The 24,959-nt window shown below is 49.2% G+C and overlaps 1 protein-coding gene across 3 annotated transcripts; it reads right to left on the bottom strand.

Moving 5' to 3' along the window:
* Window positions 1–1,857: 1,857 nt before the first annotated feature.
* On the bottom strand, window positions 1,858–23,199 carry SALL2 (spalt like transcription factor 2). 3 transcript variants are annotated; one of them, XM_081885226.1, is made up of 5 exons: window positions 14,430–14,634; window positions 14,013–14,048; window positions 8,478–10,825; window positions 5,194–5,656; window positions 1,858–2,184 (listed from the first exon to the last, which is right to left on the bottom strand). In XM_081885226.1, exons 1-4 carry the CDS (start codon window positions 14,542–14,544, stop codon window positions 5,222–5,224), a joined length of 2,934 nt encoding a protein of 977 aa, XP_081741352.1. In that variant the 5' UTR covers window positions 14,545–14,634; the 3' UTR covers window positions 1,858–2,184; window positions 5,194–5,221. The 3 variants fall into 3 exon arrangements, with proteins under 3 accessions (XP_081741352.1, XP_081741354.1, XP_081741353.1); XM_081885228.1 differs by lacking the exons at window positions 14,013–14,048; window positions 14,430–14,634 and adding an exon at window positions 23,070–23,199; XM_081885227.1 differs by lacking the exon at window positions 14,013–14,048 and having other exon boundaries at window positions 14,430–14,706.
* Window positions 23,200–24,959: the final 1,760 nt, after the last annotated feature.

Raw genomic sequence — 24,959 nt, 5'->3', positions numbered from 1 at the left:
TGCAACAGTGACTCCGCAAGTGCCTTTCATTTAAAACTTGAAACATCTGCTGGAAACTTTTCTATTCCATCAGGTTCATGCTTCATCATTTAATCAGGTATTCTTCTTCTTTTAAAGTTAACTCTTTTTAATACAAGTTTTCATAAGCTCCCCATCCTGGCTAAGAGGAAATGTCTTTTTCTAAAGCAAAGAGTGCACCACTCTTTAACTCAAGAGTAGACCCCTTGCTCGGCATAGTTCATAGCTTCTCTGAGTTCTTCAAGCCCCTTCGCCACGGCAAGGCAGTGATCCATGAAGGGGATCAGCCCTGAAGGAAATCAGCACTGAGTGCTCACTGGAAGGACAGATCCTCAAGCTGAGGCTCCAATACTTTGGCCCCCTCATGAGAAGAGAAGACTCCCTGGAAAAGACCCTGATGTTGGGAAAGATGGAGGGCACAAGGAGAAGGGGACGACAGAGGACGAGATGGTTGGATAGTGTCTTCGAAGCTACAAACATGAGTCTGACCAAACTGCGGGAGGCAGTGGAAGACAGAAGTGCCTGGCGTGCTCTGGTCCATGGGGTCACGAAGAGTCGGACATGACTAAACGACTAAACAACAACAAGACCCCTTGAATTGAATATAGACCTTTTAGCCATGCCCATTAAGTTCAATGGGCACATCCCAAGTAAGACCAATTCTTTTCCTTCAGAATTATCTTTATTCATATGCAAATGCTAAATATTAAAATGCATACAATTGAGTTAAGATGTATTTTGTCAGGAGGCAGCCCTTATTTAGAGAAAGACATAAATATTCCAGATAAATGGGATGGGGGTGGATGGGGGAGAAATGCATTTGGTGTGTGGGGGGGGTCAGACTCTCTTTCCCTCTGACTCCCCTGTACTCATCACTGCCTCCTGCTGGACAGAATGCTATGTACCGGTAACTCGTATCTTACAGGGAGGTTACATACTGAGGGTCCACATGTATACAGTGGTACCTTGAATACGTTTTGGATTACAAACACATCAAACCCGGAAGTGCGTGTCCCGGTTTGCAAATTTTTTTTTGAATTACAACCATTTATTATTATTATTATGAACAAATTTTTTTTGAAGGCCCCACTGGCGAAAGCGTGCCTTGGGCTACCACCTGTTTTGGTTTACAAACGGACCTCTGGAACGGATTATGGTTGTAAACCAAGGTACCACTGTACTAAAAAAATATATACAGTGGTGCCCCGCAAGACAAATGCCTCGCAAGACGGAAAACCCGCTAGACGAAAGGGTTTTCCGTTTTGGAGGTGCTTCGCAAAACGAATTTCCCTATGGGCTTGCTTCGCAAGACGAAAATGTCTTGCGAGTTCCTGCGGGTTTTTTCCCCTCCCCCCCTTTTCTAAGCAGCTAAGCCGCTTATCAGCTGATCCGCTAAGCTGATAAGCCGCTAAAAGCCGCTAAACCGCTAATAGCGCTAATCCGCTAAGCTGTCAATGGGCTTGCGCAAGACGAAAAAACCGCTATACGAAGAGCCTCATGGAACGGATTTTGTCTTGCGAGGCACCACTGTAAAGCCAGGAACGCAGGGAACTGCCCCCACCCCTTGCAAGGTGGAGGGCTGTTAACCAAAGTTTGAGTTTCCTCCGCTCTCCATTCATTTATCTATTCCACCCCACCCGTGCAATCGTGCAAGTTAAATGTGTGTGAGTTGTGAGTTACACACAGCTGTGAGTTACCTGTATTTGAAGTGTACGTGAAGAGAGACCCTTTTGGCTTGCATCAATTGCAGTGTGTGTGTGTGTTGGGGGTCAACATCAGGGGGCTAAACCAGGCGCCCCTCCAGCTCTTTGCAGAAATAAAGAGCCAAAGACTTGGTAGTTCTGTCAAACTGCTTTTATTGGGGAGCTCAAGATGTCCTTCCCTTCGCTTGAATGGACCGTCCGGCATCCTTGCCCTAATCTAAATGAGACACACTTTCACTTCCTTTTTCTTCTCCCCATGGGTGCAGGGTGTTTGCCGTGCTTCCCTGACCCGCGACAGGATCCTGCCTTTCGGCCGACGGACATCCAAGCTACATTTTAAAAGTAAAAGACTAAAATGTTGCTAAAATTAAGACCGGAGCCACTTCTCTTCTGGTGGGACTGCGCTTGGGAAAAGGGGGGGGGCGCGTCCCCGCCAGCCTGGGTATCGCTAAAACAGTTCCGCCTGGAAAAGATAGGAAAGGAAAAGAAAAAAGTTGGTTCCGGAACTGGAATATTAATAGATAACGTGTAAAACGTGCAGGGATAAGCAAGGAAATAATAATAGAATCAATTGAATAATTATTAAACTACAGCAACACAACAAGATGGAAGACGTTAGAAAAATATATTGAAATCACACATGGGTAAAGGGAAGTGGGGAATTTATAAAAATTTCTAATATAATATTTCTAATTGCGTTGCATTTATATATAGCAAAGGGAAGTCTATAGCGATTAGGCGTATTTTAATCTAGTCAACTATGTAATAGGCTTATGTTACAAAACTAATATGGATTTTGTCATTCTTTTTCGGTTTTGGAATAAAGTTTAAAAAAAAGAAAAGAAAAAAATTAGGGAAAAAGAAACCACACTCACTCACCCTGTGGTCTAGCTCCTTGCAAATCACTACTTTGACACCCGCCTCGCAAAAACGTGGCTGCTTTGTTCATGGCAAAGCATCCTGCAAAGTCGATCCAGAGAGTGGATGACCAAACTTTCCAAAATCTGCTCATCGTTATGAACTCTGTAACACTGAAGAACTGGTGCATGTGTTTGCTTGCTTTCCTCTTCCCTCCTCACCCCTTTTCCCTTAAGTGTTCTATCTCTTAGACCGCAAGCAGAGATGTGACTCATTGTTGCTATTTGTAAGCTATTCAAGGAGCCTTTCGGGGCTGAGGAGAAATCTAGAAATGCCTTAAATGTGCGGGGAACTAAAAATAGGGTCTTCTGCACCTTTTAACAGGTTTCTTGGACATCCAATTGGATACCTTTGGGAACAGGATGCTGGGCAAACATTCAAAAGACAGCCATTCCCAGGCTAGCAGCAACACGCTGTACTCCCTTCCCTCCTTCAGCCCAACAGTCCCCATCAATTTACTCTCGCCTCTCCTTGCTAACTCTGGAGGTTTTGACAGGGTTGCCATATTTCAAAAAGTGAAAAACTGGAGACAAAAGTTGTTGAGCTTTCTTTTGCAAAATCTCAAAAAGAGAGAGGTTTCTGAGCTATTTTAAAGGAAATTTGCCAAAATCTACGCTTTCGACATGTGTTGCAATACGTCTGGATTTTCCTGGACATTGAAGCGTTTTCTGACGAATCCTGGCTACGTCTGAGAAATTCCAGACGTATGGCAACCCTAGTTTTACATTGGAAGGATAAAGAATATGCAAACCATGCCTGTATTTCTTGCCACTTCAGACTCTACCTTGCCCTGAGCATAGGGATAGAGGAAGCTGTCTTTTACTGGGGGCTCTTGGGTCCATCTTAGCTCAGTATTGTCTACTCTCTAGTGTCTGTTCTCCAGGGGACATTCCTGGCCGTACATGGCGATGCCAAGGGACCTGGGACATTCTGCATGCAAATCAGATGCCATGGTAATGAGCTACAGCCCATTTTAGAAAGCCTCCCCAATCACATCCGAGCCATCATCACCCCCACACAAGGACCATCTAGTGAGAGGGAGAAGAGGAATGTTCTCTGCACTTTGCACCTTTTAAAGCTGCTTCCATGGGCGAAATCAGGAGTGTGGAACCTGTGGCGTCCCCAATATTGCTGGACTCCCCACTCCCATTAACCCCAGCCAGCATAGCCAGTGGTCAGGGATGATGGGGACAGTTGTTCAGCAACATATAGAGGGCAGCAGATCTGCCCCACCACCCAAGCGGTATACACGATCTCTAAGTAGGACCCTCGTACCTACGGGACCGCCTCTCCCAGTATGCCCCATGGAGGACCTTAAGGTCCATAAATAGTAACTCCCTAGTGGTCCCAGGCCCTAAGGAAGTCAGATTAGCCTCAACCAGAGCCAGGGCCTTCTCAACACTGGCTCCGGCCTGGTGGAATGCTCTGTCTCATGAGACCAGGGCCCTGCAGGATCTGATTTCTTTCCGCAGGGCCTGTAAGACAGAGTTGTCCCACCTGGCCTTTGGCTTGGAGTCAATTTGATTCCCTCCCCCCTTTCTTTTTTCCTTTCTCTTCCTGTGATGAGGCTGCATTTTAATGTTTCAATGTTGTATTTTAATCTTGTTTTTAAGTTGTATTCATTCAACTTGTTTTTATTATTGCTTGTTAGCTGCCATGAGCCCGGCCTTGGCTGGGGAGGGCGGGGTATAAATAAAATTATTATTATTATTATTATTATTATTATTATTATTATTATTATTATTATGGCTTCCAGCAGCAGATACACTGGGCAGAACAGCAGTGGGGTTGGATTGCTCAAGGCAGTGACAGCATACATAGCAAACCACCGAGGGCGCTGCTCATAACAGCCTCCACCCAAGCCCATACACCTGGGCCCCATGAATCCAGACCTCCCTTTGCCGCGAATCACAAATCCTATCACCGGTCAGATTTCAGAATTTCATAGAATTACAAATCCCACTTCTGGCTGAGCTTTGGCCAGCAAATTCCGCGTCGTAAAGTTGCACAGCGGCTGGAGATGGACAGACAGGTTGTGTACCAACAGCAGTGACCACAGGAGAAAAGGCCCAGAAAGAAGAAGAGTTTGGATTTGATATCCTGCTTTATCACTACCCAAAGGGGTCTCAAAGCGGCCAACATTCTCCTTTCCCTTCCTCCCCCACAACAAACACTCAGTGAGGTGAGTGGGGCTGAGAGACGTCAAAGAAGTGTGACTGGCCCAAGGTCCCCCAGCAGCTGCATGTGGAGGAGCGGGGAAGTGAACCCGGTTCACCAGATTACGAGTCCACCGCTCTTAACCACTACACCACACTCTGCCGTGGTGTATCTGCAGAGGCACAACGGGAGTCCTCCATCTGCCCCAACTGCAACAAAACATGTCTCTCCCACATTGGCCCCTGCAGCCACAGCAGGCGCTGTGACTCTCCAACAGCTTGACTTCACTTCTCCATTGTCCCTCGAGACGGATGCCAACCCAACCCACCAGGGCCCAGCTTCCAACTCCACCAGGCAAAAGTTGCAGCCATAATGGGTCTCCTCCACCTTGCCTTACCTGATGGAGGTGCTACGTCAGGTTGACATTACTTTTCCCCCTTCCCTTGGTTCTCAGGGATGACCTCCGGGGCTGGGGCTGGTGGCGGCGGAGGAAGCAGCAGCAGAGACCCCACCGGCGGCTTCTCCTTGGCCTCGCTGGGAGCCACCTTCGCAGGAGTGACGCTGGATCCGAAGAGGCCGTGGGTGCCCGTGTTGGATGCCGAAGAAGAGGAGGAGGAGGAAGCGACGCCACTACCCCCACCGTGAGCAGGCCTGGTCGGGAGGCCTCCAGAAAGGAAGGCCGTGTACTGGTTCCAGAAAGAGAGGGGTCCCACCCCCACGAGCTGGGCCGGGATGTCGCGCCCCAGGAAGTCCTGGAGCTTGACCTGGCCCCCCGACAGCACCGGCACGGGGCCTTCTAGGGGCAGGCGCCTCCCTCGGCGGGCCTGGTTGCTGCTCCACACGTGGCCACTGAGATTAACCTTTCGGAGAAAGACGAAAGAGACGGGCACTTAACACAGGCGGCGCCCTGAGCCGACACTCATTATTCTTATTATTCTTATTATTATTATCCCCCCACCCATCTGGCTGGGTTTCCCCAGCCACTCTGTGCAGCTCCCAAGAGAATATTAAAAACACAATCAAACATCAAACATTAAAAACTTCCCTAAACAGGGCTGCCTTCAGATGTCTTCTGAAAGTCCTTGTCATCTGATGGGAAGGCATTCCACAGGGTGGGCGCCACCACTGAGAAGGCCTTCTGCCTCGTTCCCTGTAACCTCACTTCTCGCAGTGAGGGAACCGCCAGAAGGCCCTCGGAGCTAGACCTCAGTGTCTGGGCAGAACGATGGCAGTGAAGACGCTCCTTCAGGTATACTGGGCCAAGGCCATTTAGGGCTTTAAAGGTCAGAACCAACACTCTGAATTGTGCTCGGAAACATACTGGGAGTCAATGTAAGTCTTTAAGGACAAGTGTTAAAATGGTCCGGGTGGCCACAAGGGGAGGAATGCTGCTGGTTTGACCCAGAAGACAGGAAGCTTCCTCATATCGAGTTCACCCAGCTCAGTATTGTCTACACTAACTGGTAGCAGCTCCATACCCTCTAACATTTCTCTGACAAAAATAGGGATGCCCCATTCCATAAGGATAATTTTACTGTTTATACCCCACACATCTTACTGGGCAGCTTCCAACATATTAAAAAACATAATAAAACATTTTTAAAAAGCTTCTGTATACAGGATTGCCTTCAGATGGCGTGTGTGTGTGTGTGTGTGTGTGTGTGTGAGAGAGAGAGAGATAACTCCATAGCCTCCAACATTTCTCCAAAGAAAATAGGGTCATCCTAAGGAAAGGTGAGGGACGCGGGTGGTGCTGTGGTGTAAACCACTGAGCCTTGGGCTTGCCAATTGGAAGGTTGGCGGTTTGAATCCCCGCAATGAGGTGAGCTCCCGTTGCTCAGTCCCTGCTCCTGCCAACCTAACAGTTCGAAAGCACATCAAAGTGCAAGTAGATAAATAGGTACTGCTCCAGCGGGAAGACAAACGGTGTTTCCGTGCACTGCTCTGGTTTCGGTGTTGCATTCGGTGAGTCATTCGTGACTGGACTTAAATGTCAGGGGTCCTTTACCTTTAAGGAAAAGTGGGACATTCCAGGATGAAATCAGAAACCGGAATGGCTTCTCTAAATCAGGGATGTCCCCTGGAAAATAGGCACACTTGGAGGGTCAGCAGCTCTCCAGGAATTTCAGGCAGGGGGCATTCCTAGCCCTACCTGTAGATGCCGGGAACTGAACCGGGGAACTTCTGCATGCAAGGCAGATGCTCTGCTGCTGAGCTATGGCTCTGTCCCATTTCTATCATTCGCCATGGCTTCTAAGCATGCTTCCCAATGGAAGCAACACCACCTTAAATGGTGCCCACCATAGCTGTCAACTTTTCCCTTTTCTTGCGAGGAATCCTATTCGGAATAAGGGAATTTCCCTTAAAAAACAGGGAAACGTTGACAGTTATGGTGCCCGCATGTGCAATGCCGAACATCAAAATATAGGCGGCTGCCTATATTCTGCTGTTTCAAAGACTTTTGATCCACAGCTGCCATCAAAATTATTCAACCCCCACTGCAAATCAGGTTTATTATAAGAATTCCCAGGCTTTCAACTGCTTGCAACGAGCCAATTGAACAAAAGCAAATGAAATAGCTAGACGCCAAGGATGCTTCACACGGGTCCCCCTAAATTCAACTGAAATTGCAACTTGTACTGGCTCTTCGCTGGTCCTGCTAGCTAGGGATGATGGGAGTTGTAGTCCAACAACAGCGGAAGAACCAAGTTTGGGAAGTACTGCAAGAGAGATGAAGCAGAGTGGCGACAGCAGCACAGATCTCTGACCAAGAAAACTAGGGTCTAGTGACCGTGGTACAGGCCTTCAGCCAAAAATCCTTTCTCCCCTTTCCTTTATGTTAATGTTGCTTTCCTTTCTTACGTGTTTTCACACAATTCAGGTTTCTGTGTGTCTCTGTGTGTGTGTGTATTGAGGGGGTTGTTACGGGTTGATATCTGTTTTGTTGCTTTCAGGATTATAGCTATTTTTTAAAAAAACAAACGGTTTCTTTAAATTTTCTGGTAATTTCCTTAATATATTTAGTTTACTGCATGCATGCTTTATGCCACTTTCATTTCCTTTTCGGGAAAAAAACATTTATTTAAAAATAAATAACAAACACCAACAAGCTACGCCACATGGGGACACGAAGCTGCAAGCCTGTGTAAGGCCTAGGGTACAGGCCTTGCTGCTGTACTGCCAAGATGCATTTTAAACCTTCGGGCTTCAATAAATATGCGTTTACAGGGATTCTATCGCTACAGACTTTTATTTTGTTGCTTCTAAATAAATATATCATGAACTGCTGTGTGATCTTAACCTGACGGGTGGTCCAAGTGGAAGAAACGAAAATTATAAGGCTATAAAGATGTTTTGCCACACTCCAGAACTGTGAGGCAACGTGGTATCGTATTCCCTACAACGGTGCCCTTTGTGCCCCAGTTCTGCCTCTAGAGGGGGACAGAGAGCGCACCAAGTGCAACCAGCTTCCTGTGTCAATACTGCGCAAGGGAGATGTACTTCCTGTAACGGTGCCTTGCACTCCCCAGCTCTGCCTCTAGAGGGGGACAGACAGCACGCCAAGTGAAGCCAACTTCCTGAGTCAATAAAGCGATGGAGAAGGAAATCACAAGGGAACAGGAGATAGGCAGAACGCTTACTATAATAGGAGACACTGAGGAGCAACCGCCTCTCCCTTACCTGGTGGTGGGCAGCCAGTGCATGCTTGCGCAATGCGGCCCTGTCGGGGAAGGCCTGCTTGCAAATCCCACAAACCAGCGTCGGCCCCTCTTTGGCTTGACTGCCCTCTTGCTTCTCCGATGGGCCTTCCCCGCCGGTTTCCTGTTCCTCCTCCTGTTCTTGCGGCATTGCCCCTCCTGTCTTTTCCCCCTCCGCCTTCTCTTCCCCTTCCTGCATGGGCCGCTGAGGGCTTCCTGGCCCTGATGGCAAGGCAGCATTGGTGCCACCGTCTTCCTCTTCCGCCTGCACCGCTTGTCCACCTTCCTTGGTGAGGCCCGGAGCTTCCTGTTCTGGGCTGGAGGGCCCCTCGGCCTTCTCCCCTCCACTTTCCAGGGAGTCTTCGTCGGTGGGTTCTTCTTCCTCCTCCTCCGACAGTTCCTCGTCTTGCGGAGGGGCCTGTTGCTGCGGTTGCTGCTGCTTCTCGCCTTCCCCCAAGGTGGCCCCTTCCGAAGTCGGGGTCTCAGGGAGGAGCGCCCCGTTGGGGATCTGCCCGCCCAGGTGCATGCGGACGTGCTGCTGGAGGCTAACGGCGTTGGTGAACTTCTTCTGGCAGATGGGGCAAGAGTTCTGGGCCCGGGCAGCCGAGCTGGTTTTGTGGCCCACAAAGTGAGCGCGCAGGTTCCCCCGGGTGGAGAAGGCCCGCCCGCACACCTTGCACTTGAAAGGCCTCTCCCCTCCGTGCTGCCCGTAGTGGAGCTGCAGGGCTCGAGGGCAGCTCAGGACCCGCAAGCAGATCACGCACTGGTTGGGCCCCGAAGAAGCGGGCAGGGAAGAGGAGGAGGAGGACCCAGCCACAGCTTGGGCGGCCGTGACGGGAGCAGAGCAAGAAGATGACGACAGAGACCCCTGGCGGTCAATCTTCTCCACCAGCTGCTGCAGCTTGGAAGTCTCCGAGGGGGACGCTTCCAGCACGTAGGGGAAAGGCCCCACCGCTGTGCCCGCCTTGAAGTGATTGGCTAGCAAGGCCCAGCTGGGGAGGGATCCCACCAGCTTCCCCAGCTGAAGCCGGGCACCTTCCGTCTCCCTTTCTGGCGGGGTGTTCTCGTCCCCCTTCCCTTTTGCCTCCACTGCCTTCATCAGAACCAGCTTGTTGAAGCCGGGCAAGGCCTGGGCTGCCGCCGACGGCGAGGCCCCGGACAGCAGGGTGAGGCTCTCGGTGGCGCTCAGGGCCTTGCGTTCGGCGGTGGGCGGAGGGGTGGTTTCCTCTCCGGGCTCTGCCTTCTCGGGCGGCACCGACATGCCGTAAGGTAGCCCCGAGGTGGTGAGGACGTAGTCCAGGTGCTCGGGGACGGGATGGGGGTTCATCTGGACGTGGGGGTATTTCTCCCGGTGGCGGTGGAAGTGCACCTTGAGGTTGCCGCGGGTGGTGAAGCGGTTGCCGCAGATGTTGCACTTGTAAGGGCGCTCGCCCGTATGGGAGCGCAGGTGGATCTGCAGGGCGCTGTCGCTGCCAAAGACCTTGCCGCAGAAGCGGCATTTGTGGCGCCCTCCGGGCTTCTCCTCCAACCTGCTTTCTAACCCTCCTCCTCCTCCTGCTCCTCCCCCGTTCTTCTGCCGCAGGAGCCCCGGAGACGTCGCCTGCTCCAAACCCCGTGCGGTGCCCAAGCACTGGGCGGCCAGGATGCCCGTAGCTGTGGGGAAGGCCGGAGCCAGCAGCTGCTCGGCCTTGGGCACTCGGGCGCCTCCAGGGAAAGGGTGGTACAAGTGGAAGAAAGCAGGTTTGGGGACCTCAGGGGAGCTGGACGCCTGGGTCCTCCCTGGCTCTGTTTTGATGGAGAAGACCGGCAAGGGGGGCTTGGGAGGAAGAGACGCTCCCGGGGCCGGCTCGGAGGAAGGGGTCGGGGAGCCCACCTGCCCCAGGGAGCCCAGCAGCAGCACCTGGCGGCAGATCTGCTCGGTCATCTGCATTTGGTGCAGCTGGCGTTGCTGCAGGACCCGGAGCTCTTCCAAGATGAGGGGGATGTTGAGGTGCCCGGCGGGGACGGAGGCGGAGGAGGCGGGCAGTGTTGGGGGAGGCGGGGGAGGGGACCGGGGAAGGGCCGCTTCCTGGGTTGGGTCGGACAGCAGCGTCCCCGATTCGACGTCCATGCTCTGAGGGCTCTCGGGACGGACTTCCACCGAGGAAGAGGAAGACGAGGAGGAGAGGCTGGAATGGTCCTGACCAGTGGCGGCTGTAGCTGCCGCCGCAGAGGAGCAGGTGGGCTGCTCCGAGCAGCAGGAATCCACGTGAGCGGACAACTCGGAGGGATCCTTGAAGTTGGTACGGCAGGCGGGGCAGGATAATGGGGCTGTCTCGTCCCCAGTATCTCCTGCAGAGAAAGGGAGACAAGAGAGAAAGGGGGTTATTTTGGATCAGCAATCTATTTCATTCATCACGTTTATATATCACATACTTTCCTCCAAGATGGTGTCCGTAGTTCTCCTGTTCCCCATTTAATCCCCAGGTAGGTTAGGCTGAGTCAGCAAGTCACCCAGTGAGGATTTGAATCCTGGTCTCCCAAGTCCTAATCCGACACTCTACCCCAGTGTTTCTCAAACTTGGGTCCCTAGTTGTTGTTGGACTCCAACTCCCATCATCCCAGCTAGCAGGGATGATGGGAGTTGGAGTCCAACAACAGCTGGAGACCCAAGCTTGAGATACAGTGGTACCTTGGGTTAAGAACTTAATTCATTCTGGAGGTCCATTCTTAACCTGAAACCGTTCTTAACCTGAGGTACCACTTTAGTTAATGGGGCCTCCCGCTGCCCAAGGTACTATTTCTGGGTTAGCGGAGTCTGTAACCTGAAGCGTCTGTAACCTGAGGTACCAGTGTACTCTGCTCCAACCACTACAGCACTCTGGTAACCAAGCCCATCTGATCTTTAACCAGAAAGATGCACAGGACAACTGCAGATCAGACAGAAGCTAGTGGCAACACTCAGATTTTAGTGAACGGGAACAGGATGCAGGAGGTCCCAGCTTCAGTCTCTGACATTTACATGAAGGATGTGGCTATCAGTGGCTATTGGCCATGATGGCTCTGCTCTGCTTCCACCGGAGAGGAGAGTGTGCCTGTGCTCGGGTCTTGTTTGCTAGTTTCCCCACAAACATCTGGTTGACCACTGTGAAAACAGGATACAGTGGTACCTCAGGTTACATACGCTTCAGGTTACAGACTCCACTAACCCAGAAATAGTGCTTCAGGTTAAGAACTTTGCTTCAGGATGAGAACAGAAATTGTGTGGCAGCAGCAGGAGGCCCCATTAGCTAAAGTGGTGCTTCAGGTTAAGAACCCGAGGTACCACTGTACTAGACAGCACATACCACTGGCCTGATCCAGAAGGTTCTTCTTATGGCTGGAAACAAGCGTTCAAATTTCACCAGACACATTTTGCACCTGGCTATCGGCCACTTGTGACCAAGTGAAGATGCCCGGGCGTCAAGATGGTGCCTTGACGTCTCCACCATCTGGAGGTGCATGCCTGCGGATCCTTGGATCCGGGCTGTTTTCACACACTAGAAAGACATCCTGCGGAATTCTATCCTTTATATTTTATCTGCATCATCGGAATCAATTTCTGGAACCAAAAAATCGTACACGACTTTCAAGCCATCTGGCCCCAAAATGGCAACTAGGCATTCTATTTTGGCAAACTTAAACCCTGGTTTAAGGAGCCATTTGGTGCATAGCTTATATAACTGAGTATCTAACACTGGCTGGAAATGTCCCTTGCCGGTCAGTGTAGACAATACTGAGTTAGGCAGACCAAAAGTACAGTGGTACCTCAGGTTAAGAGCTTAATTCGTTCCGGAGGTCCGTTCTTAACCTGAAACCGTTCTTAACCTGAGGTACCACTTTAGCTAATGGGGCCTCCCGCTGCCACCGTGACACCAGCGCGCGATTTCTGTTCTCATCCTGAGGTAAAGTTCTTAACCCGAGGTACTAATTCCAGGTTAGCGGAGTCTGTAACCCGAGGTGTTTGTGACCTGAGGTACTACTGTATAAGGAAGCTGGCCCATTTAATCCTCACAACTAGGTACGTCCTCCAACCCTCTCTCTGCTCAGGATCTGCCAATATTTTGATGTAAACATATACTGTATTATATTAAATGTCTAGTTAATGCAGCATTTGTCGAGCTTGGATTCCCAGATGGTGTTGCACTACAAGTCCCAGAATCCCCAGGCAGCTTGGCCAATGGTGAGGGTTGACTGACAGCTGCTCTTTTGGACCTCTGGTCCTTCCATTGGAGGTTCTTTAAGCTGGAGATGTTGTACAGTGAGCCGAGGAGCTTCTCCATGCCAAAGCAGCTGCCTTGCTGTAGCCCCCTCCCCTAACACACTGTCCCCCACCAGCAATAACCTGTTTTTGCAAAAGAAAATATGTAAGACCATAAGATAAGCCCTAGTGGATCATGCCGATGGCCCGTCCAAGTCCAGCATCCTGTTCTCACAGTGGCCAACCAAATGCCTATGGAAAACTGGCAAGCAGGATTCGAACACAAGAGCTCTCTCCCTTCCTGCAGTTTCTAGTACGTTTCTGGTATTCAGAAGCATCACCTACTTCAACTGTGGAGGCACAGCACTATCATCAAGGCTAGTAAGCCACCAAAAGCCTTAACCTGCATAATTTTTTCCCAATCCACTCTTAAAGACATCTAAGTTGGTGGCCATCACTGCCTCCTCTGGCAGTGAGTTCCATAGTTTAACTACGCACTATGTGAAAACGTATTTCCTCACCACAGGGTGTCCCAAGAGGGAGAAGAACTTTTCTCTGTTTCCTCCATATGTCGAAAGCAAGCCATGTTTCTACTTCTCATTGCCATCCTGTTATACAAACAAACCTGCCAGCCCAGAAAACATGGCAGGCATGCCAAAGACATCATTCTGCCCGGACACTGAAGTCCAGCACCGAGGGCCTTCTGGCGGTTCCCTCATTGCGAGAAGCAAAATTATAAGGAACCAGGCAGAGGGCCTTCTTGGTAGTGGCACCTGTCCTATGGAACACCCTCCCATCAGATGTCAAGGAAATAAACAAATATCTGACTTTTAGAAGACATCTGAAGGCAGCCCTGTTTAGGGAAGCTTTTAATGTTTGAGGCATTACAGTATTTTAATATTTTGTTTGAAGCTGCCCAGAGTGGCTGGGGAAGCCCTACCAGATGGTCGGGATATAAATAAATTATTATTATTAAAAATGGAAGGAAACAAAAATATAGAAGAACCTCCTTCCTTGGAGGTTTTTAAGCAGAGGTTGGGTGGCCATCTGCCATGGATGCTTTAGCTGAGATTCCTGCATTGCTGGGGGTTGGAATAGATGGACCCCTGGGGTCCCTCCCCACTCCAAAAACCTATCATTCTACGAAATGGGAAGGCAGACAAACAGATGCAATTTTAAGAATGGAAAAGAAAGATTGGGATCACCATGGCAAACATATATATATATATATATATTTAATTACCTAAAAGTCCAACCCACATCCAACTAATTTGCAAGCCCCCTTCTCCAGCAACCCACCTTTGCAAGGTTCTGCCCATTCATACATCGTTCTCTCTAGAAAGGAAGGAAGGAAGGAAGAAAAGAAGGAAGCACACCTGAAAATTATCCACCTTATTCCTACAGAACAGCTAACAGGGGGTTCTGGATGCAGACAATGAGGACGGAAAGGCACAAACAGGGCACGGAAAATCAAACACGAGCCTGGCTGGCTGTTTGGGGGGGGGGGGTGGAAGGGCCAGGATAAACTACTAGGCTGGATGGATGCGTAAATGGGTTGATGGCAATGCAGGAGCGCGTGGGGAGATGGGCGCCTCGAGGGAGATCTCTGGGCCCGGCTGCTTCCCCTCCAGCCCTTGCTAGGAGGCCACGGCGGCCAGGTCGCCCCCTCTCCCCTTCCCCAGCCGGCTGGACCAGCCACAGGGGCGAGGAGCCCACCTGCGGCCTCGCCCATCCTGCAGTCGCCGCCGGCGCCCGCGGCTCCGTCGCCCGACGCCGCCACCTCCTCCAGCGGCTGCTGCTGCTGCTCTCCGTGCGCTCGGGAGCCGCTCATCTCGGCCCGCCCGGCCGCCTCCGATCCCGGAGGATGGAGGAAGAGGAGGAGGCAAGCGGAGGCCAGACGAGCGGTGGGCTGCCGAGAGCGGCTCCCACCCGGCCGCAGCAGGGACCTCTGGTGTCGGGAGGGCGGCTGCCGCCGACGGAAGGAAAGGGCGCTGCGCCCCCGTGCGCCCTGGCTCCGGAGCGCACCTGGAGACGGAGGGATGGAGAGCCAGCAAGGAGGAGGGAGGCAAGCGAGCCAAGACGGGACGAAGGAGGAGCCCTGCTTTTAGGAGCCCCCCTCCCTCAAAAAACCTGGACCTTTTGCAAATCGACACATTTTTTTAAAAAAATGTTACATTTATATTAGCCCACCTTTCATCCAAGGAATAAGGCAGTGCACAATTAATTTTTTAAAAAATATATATATTGCATTTATATGGGGGGGCAGAGAGGGGCATCTGCCCTCTGATCAATAATAATCAATAAAAATACATAGCAAACTGAGGTTCTGCCCCCCCAACAAAATTCCTGACTACGCCCATGTTTATATCCCAACTTTCTGCACCCCAAGGAGCTCACTGTACCTGGTTCTTCCCCACCACAGAATCATAGAGTTGGAAGAGACCCTGAGGATCATCTAGTCTAGTCCAACCCCCTGCAATGGAGGAATATGCAGCTGCCCCATATGGGAATCCCCACAACAATATACTGTATATATTTATTTAAATGTTGTATTTATATTATTCCACCTTTCCTCCAAGGAGCTCAAGGCAGGGTACTTTTCATCTATGCTCTTAATTTTATTTCTTGTATTTATATCCCAACCTTTTCTCCCAGGGAGTTCAAGGTGGCATACCTGGTTCTTCCCCATCCCACTTAATCCCCACAACGATTCTGTGAGGTAGATAAAGGTGAGAGACAGTGACTGGCCCCCAAGGTCACCCAGGGTGTTTCAGGGCCAAGTAGAGTTTTGAACTCTGGTCTCCTAGGTCCAGCACTCTGCCGATAGCATCATACTAACTTTCCCTGAAAGGTGGGTTAGAAATCTGTAACAATCTTAATCGCAATCTATTTTTAAGGAGAGGGGCTCCCCTTAGATGGATTCCCCTCGTTCCAAACAAAGTTGCCCATCTATGTTATCATCTTCTGCGCCAGTGCATATCTAGATACAGTGGTACCTCGGGTTTAGAACTCAATTCGTTCTGGAGGTCCGTTCTTAACCTGAAACTGTTCTTAACCTGAAGTACCACTTTACCTAATGGGGCCTCCCGCTGTCGCTGTGCAATTTCTGTTCTCATCCTGAAGCAGAGTTCTTAACCTGAGGTACTATTTCTGGGTTAGCGGAGTCTGTAACCTGAAGTGTATGTAACCCGAGGTACTACTGTATGTGCCTTTGAAACTGTGGGAACAAACACAAGATGCTGCCTTATCCCAAGTCAAACTGTTGGTCCATCTAACTCAACATGATTTTAGCCAGGATTTTAGCCAGGGTTTCTCTCCCAGTTCTGTTGCTAGGGATTGATCTATTCTACCACAGAGCTACAGCCCTTATTATCATACTGTAAGACTTCACACAGGACCAAATTACAGGATCTGTAATTTGATACAGAACTGCAACCTGAAATAAGTAAATTAAACATTATTATTATTATTATTATTATTTAAAAAATACTAAATTTGTATGCTGCCCTATACCTGCAGGTCTCAGGATGGTTCACAGGATAAAATCAGAATATAAAATCACAAAATCAAAACAAAAACAACCCAATAAATCCCCAACTCAATAAACTCCATATTACATATAATATAAAAATATATTATATTATTGCATTTCTGTTCCCACTTTCCTTCAAGGAGTTCAAGACAGCGTAAAGTACCTGCTTCTAATTTTATCCCCATAGTAACCCTGTGAGGTAGGCTAGGCTGAGAGAAAGTTGACTGACCCAAAGTCACCTAGTGAGCTGAGGGGGGATTTGAACTCTGGCCTTCCGGGTCCTAATCTGGCACTCTGACCATTAGACCACACAGTCTTACGCACTTCAGAACATGGCGTTACTATTGGTTCATACACCCCACCCTTCAGGGCTTTTTCCCCCAGCCGGAACTCACTGGAACTCAGTTCCGGCACCTCTCAGGTGGATGCCATTGCCATTATAAGAGAACAAGGGAGGCGTTCATGGGGAGTTTTGGCCCCCCTTTTCCCAGAAAAGCAGCACTGCCACCCTTGCTCTTATGAGAGCCTAGGACACCTTACATCAAGAAAAAGAAAAAAATCCATCACTGAAAACTCAAGTAAAATCCCACTGCATTATTATTATTATTATTATTATTATTATTATTATTATTATTATTCCGCCCTATACCCGGAGGTCTCAGGGCAGTTCAAAGAAAAGATCAACATAAAAACCACAATATATACACAGTGGTACCTTGGGTTACATATGCTACAGGTTACAGATGCTTCAGGTTACAGACTCCGCTAACCCAGAAATAGTACCTCAGGTTAAGAACTTTGCTTCAGGATGAGAACAGAAATCGTGCTCTGGCGGCGTAGGAGCAGTGGGAGGCCCCATTAGCTAAAGTGGTACCTCAGGTTAAGAACAGTTTCAGGTTAAGAACGGACCTCCAGAACGAATTAAGTTCTTAACCTGAGGTACCACTGTAATCAAAAGAAAAACAACAACCCAATACCCGCGCCCCCCCAAATATAGAGCCGCATTTTAAAAGGGCATAGGATGCCAATCAGATCAACCAAAGGCCTGGTTAAAAAGGAATGTTTTTGCCTGGCGTCTAAAGGTGTATAATGAAGGCACCAGGCAAACTTCCCTGAGGAGAGCATTCCACAGATGGGGAGCCACTGCAAAGAAGGCCCTGTTCTCGTGTTGCCACCCTCCGCACCTCTCCAGGAGGAGGCATACGAAGAAGGGCCTCAGAAGAAGCAAATCTACCAAAACAGCCAACAACAATGTGCAAAGACAACCAGTAACAATGCACCCTAAAGGCTTGCAAAAACAGGTATGTTTTCATCCGTTGCCTAAATGTAAACAAGTGGATAAGCAGATCTCTACAGGGAGGGAGCTTCATAGTTGAGATGCCACCATGGAGAAGGCCCTGCTTCATGCAATAACCTCATTGACTGAACTTAGTGAAGTTCCCACGAGCTGGGCCCCTCCTGCAGATCTTACCAAATAGGAATCTGCCTTAAATTGCATCAGACCATTGGTCCATTTAGCTTAGCGTTGTCTTCACTGATTGGCAGCAGCTCATCAGAGTTCCAGACAGGGAACTTAGGGGAGGTAGCAAGGATTGAACCCGGGACCTTCTGCGTGCAAAACAGATGAGTTACTGGGTTGGCCGTTGCCAGGGAAGGCATTCTTCAGATATGTAGGGAGTGTTGGACTTTCCATCTAGCGTATATAGTCAAACCTCGGCTCCCAAACGCCTCTGTTATTGTACGTTTTGGCTCCTGAACACCAAAATGCTGGAAGTAACTACTCCAGTTTTTGAATGATTTTTGGAGGCCAAACGGTTTCTGGAGAGTATTTTTCTTTTTTCTCCATTGACTTTGCTGACCTCCCTTTGATCCTCACTTGTCGAACGTTTCAGAAGTCGAACGGTGTTCCGGAACATATTACGTTCGACAACCGAGGTTTGACTGTACCACCAGAAGCAAAGGACTCTTCCTTTTGAGAGATGCACCAACAGGTTCTCAGGTTTCTTGCAACGTGTTTTATCACATTTAGGAATAAGATGTCATGCAGCTATATGTTTGTGGGGTCTTTGCAACAGACTTGCTCTCTCAAGTGAATTGAAATCTATATAATTTGCAATCAGAGCATAGGAACTCTGCAAGTTTGGTACCTGGATGAACTTAACATAGTTACAGTGGTACCTCGGGTTAAGTACTTAATTCGTTCTGGAGGTCCGTTCTTAACCTGAAACTGTTCTTAACCTGAAGCACCACTTTAGCTAATGGGGCCTCCAGCTGCCGCTGCACGATCTCTGTTCTCATCCTGAAGCAAAGTTCTTAACCCGAGGTACTATTTCTGGGTTAGCAGAGTCTGTAACCTGAAGCGTATGTAACCCGAGGTACCACTGTACATTGGGTTCAACCTATATGTGGGGTTGTGCTTTTGCAGCTTAATGTATGCTTCACAAGAGGTTGGATGCCGGAATCCAGAAATATAGAATATGAAAGCTAGTCTTAAAAACTGACGTGTCATCAAACTCCAGCTTCCAGCAGCACCTTTACTCTCCCATGTGCAGACAACATCAAGGACATCACAAGCATGAAATACTTTACAAAATCTAACACCTTTTTCTCTAACACAGACGTAGGTAAGCAATTGCTCACAAGGAGTTATCGGCTCTGCAGTGAGCACAGAACTGGACCTTTGAGGTTTCTTTCAACACTAAAATTCATCACAACTATTAAGGTAGGGTTGCCATATGTCTGGAATTTCCTGGACATAGCTGGCAATTTCATTTTTTGAAATATGGCAACCCTACTATAAGGCACTGGAGCCCATCACACCTTAGAACCAGGATCTCCAAAAGATTGCCCCATCTCCTATAGTCCTAACCCATCACTGTGTTCTGTTGGAGCAGGATTCTAAGAGATACCACCCGGGCACCTGGGTGCATTTACTTAGAAGCACCAGGTTGGAGTGCACACCATATATTTGCAGAAGCAAAAAATTGTCCAGTGATGTTTGCTTGTGCAGGATGATAAACCTGGCTGAGACCCTACCGGCCCACAGACTGTCTCGCCAGAGTGGTGCATGCACTGGTTATCTCCCACTTGGACTACTGCAATGCGCTCGATGTGGGGCTACCTTTGAAGGTGACCCGGAAACTGCAACTAATCCAGAATGCGGCAGCTAGAGTGGTGACTGGGAGTGGCCGCCAAGACCATATAACACTGGTCCTGAAAGACCTACATTGGCTCCCAGTACGTTTCCGAGCACAATTCAAAGTGTTGATGCTGACCTTTAAAGCCCTAAACGCCGTCGGCCCAGTACACCTGAAGGAGCTTTTCCACCATCATCGTTCCTCCTGGACACTGAGGTCCAGCTCTGAGGGCCTTCTGGCGGTTCCCTCCCTGCGAGAAGTGAGGTCAGTGGCGTAGGGTGGGTTGTCAGCACCCGGGGCAAGGCAAGTAATTTGCGCCCCCTAACCCATGGATTTGCGCCCCCTAACCCGTGGATTTGTGCCCCCTAACCCTAACCCCATATGTTGCGCCCAGTGCGGCTGGCCCCCCCTGCACCCCCACGCTACGCCACTGAGTGAGGTTACAGGGAACCAGACAGAGGGCCTTCTCGATGGTGGCACCCGCCCTGTGGAATGCCCACCCATGAGATGTCAAGCAAATAAACAACTACCTGACTTTTAGAAGACATCTGAAGGCAGCCCTGTTTAGGGAAGTTTTAATGTTTGATGTTTTATTGTGTTTTTAATATTCTGCTGGGAGCCGCCCAGAGTGCCTGGGGAATACTTAATATGTTATTATATTGTTGTTGTTGTTGTTGATCTTCTTTCAGGAATCCATGCTTAACTGTGCTCAGATTTCCCTTAAATAAACTCTTCCCAAAGGGACCATAAACTTTCCTGCACCTCACCAGCTTGAATTTACTCCTTTTGGAGTAAGGATGCATCTAATCGGTTCCTTTCCTCCACCAGCCTCCATCCTGATTTCTCGCTCCAGCACAGATTCTTAGAGGAAGCTGGAGTCAATCCAGTCCAGTTGCCACAAGCAAAGGACTGAAAAGGGGCGGTGTGTGTGTGGGGGGGGGAGAGAGCGAGATGGGGTGGGTGATGGGGAACCAGGGGGATGGGGGGAAGAGAGACCTCACTTAACACAAGAGAGACTATCTAGGACTCTGCGAGTTACTTAGCAACAGCACAAAGAGCAAAGAGAGCGGGAGAGAAAAGAAGCAGTGTGTGGCAAAAATATGTGTGTGAGGAAGTGTGACAGAATGCATATGTGTGTGACCGTCTCTTCCTGGTTCTCTGGAGTGAGGGGAGTCACACACACACACACGAGAGATGTCGAGGAAAGCACTCAGAAAGACTGTGCCATATTCACGTTGCACTTTTTAAGCGCTACGATGCAACGTTAAACCATCATGGCTTCCCCCACCCCACCCAAAGAATTCTGGGAGCTGCAGTTTGCGGAGGTTGCCGAGAGTTTTTAGGAGACCCCTCTATTTCCTTCTTGGGGCTACGATTCCCCCAGTAGTTCAATCCTTCTTCCCAGGGAATTCTGGGAATTGTAGCTCTGTGAGGGGAATAGCGATGTATCAATAGGGGAATTCCCGGGAAACTTTGGGAGGGAGAATAGTGGTGTATCAGTCCCTCTTCCCAGGGAATTCTGGGAACTGTTGCTCTGTGAGGGGAATATTGGCCTTATAACAACTCTTGGCACAATTAACAAAGTACAGCTCCCAGAATTCTTTGGGGGGGGAGCCGTGACTGTTTAAAGTGGGAAAGGACAGGGTGAAAGTGGCCTGTGGCAGCGATGGCATGGAAGGGCATGTATCGCACACATGTATAACAGAGGCTGTGACAGGCCATGTCATGGTGCCAGGATGTGGGTCTGAGAGAGAAGGTGCAGAAAAATGCATGTGAGAGCAGCATAGCAAATTTTTTTTGGGGGGGAGGCAGGATCAAGGCACATTTGTGGAAACGATGCTCCAGTGGGCGCAATGGATTGGCTGTGTATGAATGAGGGAGGGTACAGGTGGCCAAATCCTTGTGCGCTGTCTGTATGCCATGTTCAAAATCAATGCACAGCCCAATCCTATCCTTGTTTTACTTGGAAGAAAGCCACACTGTGTTCAGGTGGAGGCTTACTCCCAAGTAAACGTGTGCCAGGTTGCAGCCTTTGCGTGCAAGGGAAACAAGAATGTGGGTAGGCATGTAACAAAATGGTGCTAGTCATAGTGTGTAAGGCTGCAGTTCTGAAGACTAGGGAATAAGATTCACTGGGCACAGTGGAACTTGCATCCGACTAAATGTGCCTAGGACTGGGCTGTAGATAATGAAGGGAATTGCTTTGGTTGTGGTCAAGCTGATTATTCCACATCGGTCAGCTTGGGTGGTGGCTCCTCCTTCTCATACCATTTTCCTGATCAATGCAGCTTGACTCACTTCTTTGAGTCACCTGAAGTTGTCATGCTCTACCAAGACCTTTCTACAAAGCGCCTGAACTCTTCTTGTAGCAGACTGAGGCCTAGTTCGGCATGGGCTCAGGACTGCAATGCCTCAAGGACTGCGTCCCCCCCATATGAACTGACCAGGACCCTGGAGTCATCATCCGAGGTGCTTCCTATGTGAGAAGTCTGGCAAAATGGGAAGGGGCCTTTTCTGTGGTGACTCCAGGGAGGCTTCCGCATTTCCCAGGCCTTTGGCTAACTAAACAATATAGCCTTTTAAACTGGGTATGTGTGGTGGCGTTTATTGTTTTTGTTTGTTACTAGGTTATGCATTTTGGTGTTTTTATATTGTAAACTGCCATGTGATTTACACCTGTGCAAATTTACACCCCGTGAAGGGTTGTATAGTAATAGTAGCAACAACAACAACAACAATGTATATCTGTGGGGCAGTGGGAGCTAAAGGATGGAAATCTCTGGGTCGCAAGTGGGGCTCAGAGGTGGGGTAGAGTGGCAAGCTGAGATCTAACCCGGAAAGGCCTTCAGTCACCAACCCATTAGATGTCCTTGTGTGAACCAATTTTCTCTCGCTCTAAGTTATGCCCACCCAGTGGGTAAAATGAGCATGAGCGAGGTTAACTGGCCTACCTGACAGGGTTGTTGGAAGGTTAATGATTATTTCATTTATATTGCATCACTCATGTACACAACACTTCCTTGCCCCCTAAAGCATGGGAGGATTTTCAGCCCTCACCTCCAAGGGACCCACCGTGTAGTTATTGACAAACGGGTGATTCCTGGGATAATTTTTGTGGAGCGGTCAGAAATGGCATGCATTTTGGGAGTCAGTTGGTCTTTGGGGCCTTGAAAACCCAGTGAATGTGCTGGTGACTGTGTCTAAGCTTTTAAATCTCATCGCCCATCCTTCCTGCAGAGGCCATTATGTTAGTGGATGCTAATGGCAAGTCAGAGAGAAAGAGAGAGAGAGAAAGAAAACGAGGATGAAAAGGAAGTTCTTATGTGACTACAGTACATGTGAGAACGACAGACAAAATGCATGTGTATATAAGCATGCTCCTAGATAGATGTGTTTTGAGCTTGTCAGTAAATCGTAGAGAGACCCAAACCCTGAACATACAGGCAACCAGCTAGTTATAAAGCATACTTTCGGAGTTTCCTAACAACTTCCTTCCAGTTTGGAATCAAAACTTTCTTTCTCTTTCGCCTCCTTCTCACCCCTTCCTTGCCACCCAGCTCCTGGTGTGCCCCCACCCCATGACGCACCCTTTCCCACACTGTTGCCATCCCCCAGCCCCATGGCACCTGCCAGCTCTCCTTGACACCCCCCCCACAAAAGAAAACGCCCTCCCCTCCAGGAACCCACCGTTCTCAGAGGCTGTGGAACCTTCACAGTCGGAGATGAGCTGTTGGGGGTTCCGCTGTTTTCTCCGAGACATCCCTGCGGAGGGGCTGGGGGCTGGGGAGGGGACCCCAAGTCTCTCTCTCTCTCTTTGGTGGGGAGCCAGTGGGCACCTGATCCCTCTCTCTCTCAGGAATGGGATCTCTCCACCAACCCCCCCCCCCAAACCCAAGCCCCCTCCTCTCCCACACTCACACATACTTAAGGGACACGCCTCCTGCTTTTGTGAACCTCATTGTAAAAGCAAAACTCTTAATCTTTCTGAACACTCTTTTTCTTTTGTACTAGCAGGGATTGAAAGGGGGGTGGGAAGAGAGAGAGAGGGAGAGGGCAAAATTAACTCCTTCTTTGCCCGCAGCTATCCCAGTCCTCTGCAATTTTTTTTTTTTAAAACCACCACATAGGAGAGCATCTGCTTTTTAACGCTGAAATGCAGCCACCTCTGTGGTGTGAGGCCAGACTCCCTGCTAGAGGTGAAATTTATTTGATGACGCCCAAAGAATTTATGCCAGTTCAAATGCGGTTTGCAAGCACCGAGATTTACAGTTCACTAATATTATGTGTCCAACAGGCTGGATCTGCTTCAGTGAAGCTTGTCTTCCTAAATACTTGGTTATGTTACCTTTCAGAAAAATTCCCACGAGTTTTCCTGGGGCAGATGTTAAGCTAACTGGCCTGTAGTTCCCATTTGGATCCCTTTTTAAAAATTGGTGCTAAAGTAGACATTTTATAGTCCTTGGGTAAGGAGGCTGGACTGAGGGACATATATTTTTGTTAGAAGACCAGCAATTTCACTTTGGAGTTCTCTCAGGTGGATGCCATCCAGACGTGGCAATTGGTCAGTTTTCATTTTCCTTATTAGGCCTATAAGCTCATCACTACCCTCTTCCTCTGCACCTCAGATTCCCATCCTGCAAAAAAGTAAGTTTAGGCCAGGGGTAGGCAACCTAAGGCCTGGGGGCCGGATGTGGCCCAATCGCCTTCTCAATCCGGCCCGTGGACGGTCCGGGAACCAGCATGTTTTTACATGAGTAGAATGTGTGCATTTATTTAAAAGGTATCTCTGGGTTATTTGTGGGGCATAGGAATTTGTTCATTCCCCCAAAAAATACAGTCTGGCCCACCACATGGTCTGAGGGACGGTGGACCGGCCTCCTGCTGAAAAAGGTTGCTGACCCCTGGTTCAGCCACTAGAATCTGCCCTATATCTGTCACTGTAAAGGAAGATGCAGATCTCTCACTTTGTTGTGAGTCATTAGGTGAGCCTGGAAGACTGGGTATCATACTTTTAAGAGAAATGTGATCATGTGCTTGAGTGGCTGGTGAACAGATCTGGGATGCAGGATTCTGCACTTCAAGCCCATCCAAGCTATGGGTTTCTTAAATTGTCTTGGATAAGGTGGCAGCTGAGCCTCCATTTTCCCCATCTGTGAAATGGGCAAGACGGCAATAGTAAGTGCAAATTAAATTGCCGGAGCAAGCTAAATAAGGAGGAGATAATCCAAGATGAGGAAGAGATCATTAAAGGGGTGCTGAGATTTCATGGGGTTCCGGAACATTTATGGGATAGTAGTGTAGGGTCTGAAATTTGTCAGCCCTTCCTCACTTGTATTTGTGTTGCATTGGTTGTCCATAAAATATGGACAAATTGAAGAGTGGTGGAGCCCACAATCACCAGTGGTCCATTTCTGATCTAGAATGAGCAGAAAAACCTGGGATTTTTATTTACTTATTATTCCATTTATTTCCTTTGAGGCACTTATGTTCAAGGCACAAGGTACACGGTTCTCCTCTCTCCAGTTTATCTTCACAACAACCCTATGAGGTAGGCTAGGCCAAGAGAAGGTTTAAGCA

The sequence above is a fragment of the Podarcis melisellensis genome (assembly GCF_964234715.1).
Source record: "Podarcis melisellensis genome assembly, chromosome: 13".
Lineage (NCBI taxonomy): Eukaryota > Metazoa > Chordata > Lepidosauria > Squamata > Lacertidae > Podarcis > Podarcis melisellensis.
This window is presented reverse-complemented; position numbering and strand designations above follow the sequence as displayed.